General features: G+C 32.4%; 1 protein-coding gene across 1 annotated transcript; it reads left to right on the forward strand.

The window, feature by feature from the left end:
• The first annotated feature begins 4,778 nt into the window (after positions 1–4,778).
• On the forward strand, positions 4,779–8,924 carry LOC145567621 (ferritin, chloroplastic-like). The gene is made up of 8 exons (XM_081626945.1): positions 4,779–5,175; positions 7,197–7,280; positions 7,424–7,484; positions 7,612–7,699; positions 7,844–7,905; positions 8,229–8,294; positions 8,403–8,466; positions 8,613–8,924. Exons 1-8 carry the CDS (start codon positions 4,877–4,879, stop codon positions 8,645–8,647), a joined length of 759 nt encoding a protein of 252 aa, XP_081483071.1. The 5' UTR covers positions 4,779–4,876; the 3' UTR covers positions 8,648–8,924.
• The last annotated feature ends 1,981 nt before the right edge of the window (positions 8,925–10,905 follow it).

The raw sequence follows: 10,905 nt of genomic DNA on the forward strand, positions 1-10,905 counted from the left end.
AACGATCTTCCCACTATAGACATTTATCCATCAAGTTGTCCTTACCTATGTCTACTTCAATGTCAATCACTACACTCAAGTACTTAAATCTGAATACCACCCTATTCTCAGCCATTCTGCAATAAAATTGAACCAAAAATGCAACAACAACACACAATTTCAGATGAATTACTAACATGCGACGAAAAATTCAAAGAACCAACAATTCCCTAAATTATTCAACTGAAGAACCCTAATTTTTCCATATCAACAAATTATAACAACATAATTCAATTATGCACACTGCTGCCCATACAATTCACAATTTCAAAACATAACAACCACAACTATAACAAAATTCAGCTGAATTCCACTTTAAATTTAACATTTACACAAAAAAATAGTGAGACCTTACCTCTTTTTTTCGACAGCAGAAAGGCTTCAAAATTCCCTTTAAACTCCTCCTAAACCCTTCGCAATTCAACAATCAACAAGAACCCTAAGATTAATTCAAATTCTATGCATTAATTTCACTGTTGTTATTCTAAATTATAAACCCAATCAAATTGGGGAAAAAATAAGAACAGAGTCGTTCTTAAAAAGGGGCAAAATTTACCCACTAGCCGTTGAACTGGGACCCACTAACGGAAAATATGACAGAACCTTAACGGAGGTACTGATATCTACAGTTTTGATGTTTTGGAGGTACCAATTTAAAATAAAATTTTAGATGGGTACTAAAATTCAATTACCCCCATATTTGAGGTACCAAAATCCAAATTTTCCTTTTTTTAATTGATGCATGTATAAGTAATTGGTTTTGTTATATAAATGCTGTTAGATACTTAGATTAGTGTTAATGGAAATTTGCTAGGCTTTTTTAATAGCAATGATATTCAAAGTTGTGTTGTGAATTTATTAAATGCATGTATTAAGAAAATAAGGTTGCCTTTCTTTCTAAAATCCAGCGAACACATGTATATTTGGGAGAGGTTTTGCCCTAATAGTCTATCCAATATAGGCCATGTCATTTTTAACATGTTTTACTCCAAATAAGTTTGTTTCAAATACTTTTATACACAAGCCATCAAAAAAAATATACTTTTATACAAAAAAATAAATAAATAAATAAATATTGTACAAAGTTCAAATAAAAGGTTTTTAAAATAGATAAATATATAAAGAAAATTAAATATACATGTTATACTTAACACAATAGAATATAGCAATTAGGATATTATTTCTTCACCTAGATTCTTTTGAACTCATCTAAAGTATATGGAGTAATTATTTATACTCATTGGACTTGATTAAATTTAATTGAAAGTTAATGACGATCTTGATTGAAACTGATTACAAGATAGTTAAGGGCTTGTTTGGCATCGTTTTCTGTTTTCAGTTTTCTGTTTTTTTGAAAACAAACAACCAAAAACAGGAAACAAGAAAAAGGTGTTTTCACTTTTTTGTTGTCAGTTTTCAAAATTATCATGATTTAAATAAGTTTGACTAATTTTTGTTTAATTATATGACTTATATCATATGAGTTTGAAAACCAAAAAACCAAAAAACAAAAAACCACAGCAATGCCAAACGAACCCTAACTTGTTGAAGTTGATTGAGATTTAATTAAACTTCGATTTAGCGACTCGCTATACGCCAAAAGCTCCGCTTTTGCATGTAAACAACTTTTCCATATATATAGAAACTTATACTTTCTCTGTTCCTAACTACGCAACGTTTTCACCTATATGCACCTTGAGTTAATGTTGTTATATTATAGAGCATTCCCTTTGTATCAACTATCTAATCATTAAGTGCATCACTTTGACTTTTGTATTAGATCCTTATTAGCTTTGACTTGATTTGTGCTAATATATAAAAACCGAATTTTATTGTGTAAATTTTTTTTGTCCTTGTTGTAACGTATATTTTAATAACACAAACAATTGGGTGCGGACATCCGCACCCAATAGTTCGTGCGTCCATACCATTTTGTCTTCTCTTGCTCTCTCCTTCTTCTCTTCCCTTCTCTTTCTCTCTCCTCTGCTTCTTTTTTTAGATCTAAATCAAAATCATAATTCACATCAATTGCATTGAATCAAATTGCTATTGAATCAAAACTGATGATTTGCTCTGTTTGAAAGTAGATGACGGATGCGAGGTGGAGGTGGAGGCGTTCGTTGGTGCTGATGGCTTGCCACCTGGGTGCGAATCACTGGTGATGGTGGTGTTCACGGAGGTGGAGTCGTTCGCTAGTGGTGGTGGTGGCGTTCAGTGGTTTATGGGTGAGGTGGCCTGAGTTTGGTGGTTTGCGGGTGCGGTGGACTGGGTTTGGTGGTTTGTGGGTGCGGTGGCTTAGATTCAGTGGTCGAAGGGGAAGGAGAGGGAGTGAGGGGCGTGATTGAGAATATCAGCCAACATGAGAGAGAAAGAAAGAGAGGAAGAGGAGAGAGAGTGAAATAAAAATAGTTGTACTTGCATATACTTTTTACATCAGCTAATACAAGTAACATATTAGCCAATTAAGGTTTGATATTAGTCAACATTAAAGACATTAACAAAAATGTATCAACCAACAAAAGAAACCTAAGAGCCAACAAAAGATACATATCAGCTAACAAGAGGAATACATCAACCAACAAAAAGTACAAATAAGTCAATAGAAGGAACATATCAGCCAACAAATGAAACATATCAGCCAATAAATGAAGCATATCAGCCAACACAAGGATGAAATCAGCAAACAAAATAAACTGGTAAGCCAACAAAATAAACATATCAGCCAATAAAATGAAACATATAAGCCAACAACTAAAATATACATATCAACTAACTAAAGAAACATATAAGCCAAATGATGTCCGATATCAGAAGGAAAAAAAGAAACATATCAGCCAATAAAAGGAATATATTAGCCAACAAAAAAACCATATCAGCCAACAAATGAAACATATCAACCAATAAGTAAAACATATTAGCCAAGCCAGCCGCACGAAAATTTGCGTGCGGACATCCGCACGCAATAACGTCTCTTTTAATAATATCAAAATTTTATAAGTTTTTAATGCAAAATTTAAGTTATTAATGGTCAAATTTATAATATATGTGTTTGTAAAAAAATGCACTTATTTAAATGAGAATGTTTTGCGTGAGACCGGATTCACCATGAGTTTCGATATATTTGACATTAATAATCTAATACACTCTGACATTAATAATCTAATATTTTACATGAGAAATCTAACACTCCCTTCATTTGTAAATACTTGCTCCATTACTCCATGCGCAGAGAAATTGTACAAAGCAAAAGTAGTTGAGAGAATTGGTGGAAAAAATTGTACAAAGAAAAAGTATTTGAGAGAATTGGAGAAGAGAGAATATGAAATTAATAAAATATGATTTATGTTAGGGAGAGAAATGAATTAAATATTGTAAAGCTTTTCAAATAAGAAAATGAAGCAAGTATTAATAAACGGTCAGAAAAAAAAAGTGGAGCAAGTATTTAAAAATGGAGGGAGTATGACATTAATAATCCAATCATATAACTAATATATAAAGCTAAACTTTTAGCCAGATCACGATATTGCGACACTTGGCGTTACAACTTTTCGCCAAGTGTCGCGCCACGTTGGATAGATTTAAATAGACTTCATAAGATTAAAAAAGTTAGTTTACAATTCTATTTGGATAGAATTTTAGGATAAAATTGATAGTTTAGAGTTCTATTATCGATAAAATACCAATATGTACAAATTGAATTATAATTTTATTCAAAAAATTATTAGATTATAATTCTCAAAAATTATCATATAAATTTATTTTTTATATCATAATATTTTTTTGGAGCGAAGGAAGGAGTTCAAAGCGTAAAACATCCATTTCTAATATATATTAATCGGTTAAAATTACTTCACAATCTAATAGAATGGAAACCCGTCAATTAGGGTTGGGTCATGAATCATTTCGGATTGGGTCACTTCAGGTTATGAGTCAAGAAATGTTCAACCCTTGCCCAAAGTTTTGGGTTCGGGTCAATCCAACGTGTTTTGAACATTTATTTTATTTAATTCATTTTTTGTTAATTTTATTTTTTATTTTTTAATTTTTAATGTATTAAATCGAACATTTTCACCAACATTATTATTAGTCATTATCTACCTACTAGATAGCAAATCGTGAGAAAAAAACCTCAATTCCTGACTAATTTTGTATTAATGATATATTTTAAATTTTGATATATAGATTATAAATTTATCTTAAAATTCAATAAACAACCCGAGAATCGTACGGGACATTAATAATTTAATTATATATTAAATTAAAATAATGTGAAATATATAGGACTCATCGTGAATTCGACTCACCTAATTTTTTTTGTATTTAGATACCGAACGAGCATTTAAAAACTGTTTCATAAATCCATATTATCCTATTAGGTAAACTCTAGATGACGATCATATGAGTTGTTATACTTCAAAATTCCACCCCCAAATTTGAAATTTCTCCAAAAATAAGGCGGTGATTAAAAAGGCGAGTACCCAATCTTTTCCGAACGAAGCGAGTAACAAAGAAATTAAAAAAACGACAAAAGCATAAACAACGAAGAGATAAAATAGAGGACAACGTGGATTGGATATTTCCCAGATTCTCCATGTGACACGAGCTCACCACACGCCCTTTCCTGCCTTTTCATCTCAACCGTCCACTCCACCACTTCATCCAACGGCTCATATCCTTCTCCAATGCCACTCATACACTTGTCCTTCTCCTATATAATCTCCCCCCTTTTCTCACCTCTTCTTCATCCTCACCTCTTCTTCCCTTTCAATTTTTATTCTTCCCATTTTACCCTTCCGCCATTGTTATACCTTCAAATTCCTTCATTTTCAACCCAGAAATGATGTTGAGGACAGTTGCTTCAGGTGGGTCTCCTTTGTTCAGCTCATCCCCTGTTTCTAAGAAGGAAAATGGTTTCTGCCATGGATTTTCTTCGAGTTTTGTGGGGTTTGAGAGGAGAAATGGGTGTGGAAAAATCATGGCGAATGTTAAAGAAACTGAGCCTATGACTGGGATTGTTTTTCAGCCTTTTGAAGAGGTTAAGAGTGATAATTTCATGGTTCCTATTTCTCCTCAAGTTTCTCTTGCGAGACAGAAATTTGCTGATGATTGTGAAGCTGCCATTAATGAGCAGATCAAGTAATCTCTCTCTTTCTTTCTTTATCTCTCTCTTTAATTCTGTTTTTGTGTTATCGGTTTTGATATATGCAGCCGTACCTGTAACCCGTGTGGATTATAGAGAATTAATGATTGAAATTACGCATCGATTGGTGTTATTAATGTTTGTATTTATTAATGATCGAAATTATGTGTCAATTGATGCTATTAATGATTTTTTGCTTTTAAGCATCTTTGTTTTTTTACCTGAATTTGGCTTTTCTTTTCTTTATTTATTGGAAAAAGTAGTTGTGTTTTTGGTGGAGAAAAGAGTTTTATTTTAAATGATGGGTAAAAGTAAGGTGAAAAAGTTGATTAAAGGTGAAAAAGAATTGATAAATTGTACTGTAGAAGTTTTTTTGATTTTTATTTTAAGTTTATGCGCTCTGATATTTGACATAAAAAAGAGTTTTATTTTAAATGATGGGTAAAAGTAAGGTGAAAAAGTTGAATAAAGGTGAAAAATAATTGATAAATTGTACTGTAGAAGTTTTTTTAATTTTTATGTTAAGTTTATGCGCTATGATATTTGACATAAAGAAGATGCCTACCAACTGTTTGTTAAAATGGTTCAATGAAAAATGTCGTCAGATTATTAGGTTTTAGTCTCTTCATGTTCTTGATGTAATCTCTTTTGTCCGTCATAGTTGTTTCATAGCTTCATTATATGCCTTTTTACTATGGAAGCTTATTGTTAGATTATACACACTAGAGCATGATGTACAGATGTTAGTTCAAAATAAAAAAGAATGAGTATATTAAAATATCACACGTAGTTCTAAATAAAAGTACAAAGTGACAAAAGAAAAGAAATACTACCTTCTTTTTTTTTGAGTATGTGTTCCTTTAATTTTAAGTTTTGAACTATAAGTTCTTTTGGCTCTAAAATGCGCATCATGTACTCGCATATTGGATCTAACTTGCAAGTTAAAAGTGGATATACTAAGCTGCTATGCACCATATACTCACATATAGGATCTAATTACCATGTTAATAGCTCCATTCAATTCATGATTTTGACATAAATTTAACAATCAAGACGGTCTTACAAAATCATAATTATGTTTGTACAAAATCCGTCTACTATTTGCTTACTTGAGGTTTAGTTGCTTAATATGGTCCTTGTAGAATAATTGTGTAGTACTACCAGTATTTTCTTCAGTGGGGGATGCATAGCAAGTTACCTTCTATAGTTCGAAAGGGCGGGAGTCCGGGAGAAGAAGTTGTATAAAAGGTGGCTAATGTTTTCTTATGTAAGTTGTTGAAAGGGACCAAAGGGTATTGGTATAAGCATAAGTAAGCTTAGAAAAGGTCTTAATTGTAGCTAGCACAAAAAACTTGTATCAAGGTGACTTTATTGTTCTTCGATCATTTAGCTTTAATCAATCAACAAGGTAGCCCTATAATTGAATACAATGAGTAGCAAGACATTAAAAGTTAGCCCTTATATAGTAACCCTTGTAATTAAAAAAAGCCACAATAGTCTTGCCATTAGTTCTTTTTAGTATGCATCAAAGAAGCTGCCAAAAGTAAGATGTTGGGGAGATATTGGGAAGTACTGTAGTAGAGAAAAAGAAAGCCATGTAACTCTTGTGTGTCTCATCCTATACCCCATTATTTGTAAATATGCCATTATATTAATATGCACCAATAACATTAGAAAAACGTTTGTAAGTTGGTGATGAGTCCCAATTAAAAAAGATGTGGAACACTGAATATGACTCAAGCTGAGATATGTTATATACTGATATGAGCTCGCTATTGGGTGAATTAAGTTCCCTTGTGCCAAACTACCAAAGTATGTGAATTGTCAACAGATAGTCCTGGTATATGAACCTAATTTTGATGTTATCAATCACATGTTCACATCCTGTACTAAGGGAAAACAACGAAAAAATAAGAACCTTAATCTTCAAACACCATGATTTGTACTTTACATTAATCTTTGTCAAGTGATTATTATTTTGTATGATATTAACTTTATTTCCTGGTATGATTTACAGTGTGGAGTACAGTGCATCCTATGTGTACCATTCGCTGTTTGCCTATTTTGACAGGGACAATATTGCTCTAAAAGGCTTAGCCAAGTAAGTACATTAATGGTTCTTATACAACACCAGTACATTAATGGTTCTTTTACAATACCATTCAGCTGTGATTTGTAAAATATAGCTGCATTAGTTGAAGGGATGTAAATCTTTACCATATATTGTCGTGTTGGCATCTTTAGGTTTTTCCGAGAGTCAAGTGAAGAAGAAAGGGAACATGCTGAGAAGTTAATGAAGTATCAGGTGAATAGCAATGTCTTATAGTGTCACTTTGTCTGTTAGTTCTATAACTTTTGAAATGGTAGAGATCATTGTAGTCGGGTGGTTCATGATATTATCTTTATTATCTACTTTGCATTTGTTGATTCAGAACATGAGAGGAGGAAGGGTGAAGCTGTTTTCAATCCTTATGCCGCCATCAGAGTTTGAGCATGTTGAAAAAGGAGATGCACTTTATGGTAAGGCCTTTATCTATTTCCAATGTTTTGTCGAGATGGCAGAGAACATCAACGTGTTTTGTAATACACATATCTCTGTTTGTAATATTGAGCAACATCTCATTCATTCATTCAATTCTAATTTTGAAATGTATCTTGTGGCAGCAATGGAGCTGGCCTTGTCATTGGAGAAGCTTGTGAATGAGAAATTGCTGAACTTGCATGGTGTAAGTTAACCACCCCCCCCCCCCCCCCCCAGAAAAAAAAAAAAAAAAAAGGATCCCTAAATGGATTCTTGTCAATGTTGTCTTACTTAAACAACTAGGCAAAAATTTAAAAATGATGAAAGGATTACACTTCATATTGCACATAAATTTGAGGAAATATACTGAACAATTCAATCTTGCACTTTAAGCAACTAGCCATCTTTATCTTGTATATATTATATGATTATTGACCATAGATTTTAAGCTTATCATGTTTACTGTAAATTAGATTCAGCAGATTTTGTGATTCAATTTTTCTCTCTTTTTTAAATATTGACCAACAGGTGGCTGAGCGAAACAATGATGTCCAGTTACAAGAATTTGTCGAAGGCGAATTTCTGAATGAGCAGGTAAATTTGTTTTACTACATCCTGTTTCAATCATTTGAGAAAATTTTTTACCCCTTTCATTCTAAGTTTTTTTAGTGGCTCATTAACCTTGTTTTCTATCTTACTTAGGTTGAGGCAATTAAGAAGATAGCAGATTATGTCACTCAATTAAGAATGGTTGGCAAGGGACATGGTATGAATCACTCTTTTAATATTTTTACACTTGCTAATTGTCATCGTCGTTACTCTTATTCTGCAAAAGAACATGTATTTTTTTTATTTTTGCTATGGTTATGATTTTAGAGATGTAGACTCTGAAAGCAACCTATTCTTTTGCAGGAGTTTGGCACTTTGATCAAATGCTCCTTAACTAGGGAGATGATCTGCTCTGTACTGATCCGAACTTGAAGATTTCTCCTAGCTCTAGGTGTAAACTATCCCTCATCCAGGAAAAAAAATGTCGCCTTCAGCTTGGATGGGAATGGCTAGAATATAGGAAGCTTGTATAAAAGTATGTATCTCAGTCGATGTTTAAGAAGATAATTGTAGGTAGCCACTTCACATTTCGTCTGATATCTTAATAATGAGGACTGTAGCTGATGTTTGAAGTTATTTGCTAAATAATTCTCTAATATATTATCTATTGTTAAATCATTTGGTTTATTCTAATATGCCCTATGTGTTTGTTAATATTAATAATATCCTTGAATTATAACCAGTGTTAATATTATTATAAATTTTACTGTCATTTTGTTGGTAAGAACTAAAGACAGTAACAAGTGGGATGAAATGATGAATGCAGGGTGATTAAGCCTTCATAAAATCATGTATGCAAAATAATCTGACGCGTTGTCAGGAAGTTATTCGTTTACTATCGATAATGGTAGAAATCTTCAGAGCTGTGATCTGCAACTGTAATGTATCACTTTTTCGTTTTGATAAACCTGTTGTATGTGAAGATAATAATGCATCTCATCCTCTTTACTCCCTCCTAAAGCCACAGGAGGTGTTGCAATTCATTAACTTTTTCCATCTTTACCTCAGTTTGAAATTTACACTATTTTAGGATGTTCGGAAAAAAAGTACATTTTGACAGCTAATTTAGAAGGAGAGAGTATGTAGATGACTTGTCTTTATTAGCCACTTACCTTCTATATTCCATTCTATCTTTACCACAGTCTGTATTCTGGAATTTATAGTCGTCGTTTGGAATAAAACTACGAGTACATAACTTCAATTAGTGACAGCTAATTTGGACGGAGAGAGAGCTACGGTTAGGAAAATGTGTTGGGGGGTTACCAGGTTAGGGAAGGTGTGAGGCTAATACTAAATCGGAGACGTGAAATCTCTGTGATGAAATCTTCTTTAATTGATTGTAGATATTATTCAATGATCTGTGCATTCATATAAAACATTACGACCTAATAAATAGTTATGAAAGCTTGGAGTTTATTACCAATTAAGTAGTGATGGTGTGATGCTGCCAGCAATGAGCAGATACTTATCCTCTGCTAGCACTAAGCCAATGATACTTATCCTCAAATTTTGATGTTTTAAAGAGTGAATTGAGGTACTTCTACAAATGTGTAAAACCTGGTACGAGGGACAGTGGAGTAATGGTGTTATAACTAAAAAAAAAAGTAATGGTGAAATCTTATTATTTATGGGTACAGTTCAAAGTTGTGAAGTTTTGGACAGCTATTTTGACATGAACGATGGGATCTCGCCTTGTAATTAATATTCTCTTTAAAGTTAGTATATTATAGTTGTCAATCCTTCTTCCTCGGGCTGTCCTAAATTGCCGACTGTATTTATTTAAGAGCATGTAGCATTCGTTAAAACCTTTTAGCCATAGTTTATTCTGAGTACTGTCCTACTGTACTTTGTTATATCTTATATTTACTTTGCCCAAAAAATGGATAATTCAGGAACTTTGCAAGTTATTTGTGGTCTATATCTGTGTAAAGTTCTGAGAAAACTCGAAATGAGAGTTGTGGTCATATTCTAAATGTTAAATTCAATACTTTCTCATCGTTATACTGTATGTGTAAAAATTTAATCTTGCATCGATAAATCTCAGTCTTATACATACATAAATACATTGTGTTAAATTTAGAATCTGGTTCAAGTACACTTAGCAAATTATCTCATTTCTCAACAATAGATGTTATGTACAGTACAAAACTTAGAAGTTTATTAGTTAAGTAATTATTAACTTTTATCCTCTTTCTTTTTGGAGTCGATGATTTAGCCTTCAACAAAGTTAGAAAGCTAATAAAGGTGACTTTTACGAGTGAATGAGTGATTTTTACAGACAACAGAACTCTATTATGGTGGAGGTTGCTGTTAATACCAAAGGTAAATATGGAAAGTTTCTTTTCTAATACAGTATAAAGTTATGAGGCTTTGACATGAAGGGGGGGTGTCAACTAACAATTTGTTAAATGTCTCAATAAAATAGCATCAGGTTGTAAAACTCTGCTTTCATGTTTGATTTTTTGATGGTAATCCCTTTGCATTTGATAATTGCCTATTCTTTTCCTTTAGGTGGTCCTTAATTGTCTGCTGTTATAGTTTAAGAGCATGTAATATTCCATTAACTTTTTTAATTATGGTTTATTTTGACTCTTTT

Source organism: Chenopodium album, chromosome 11 (genome assembly GCF_948465745.1).
Source record: "Chenopodium album chromosome 11, dcCheAlbu1.1, whole genome shotgun sequence".
NCBI lineage: Eukaryota > Viridiplantae > Streptophyta > Magnoliopsida > Caryophyllales > Amaranthaceae > Chenopodium > Chenopodium album.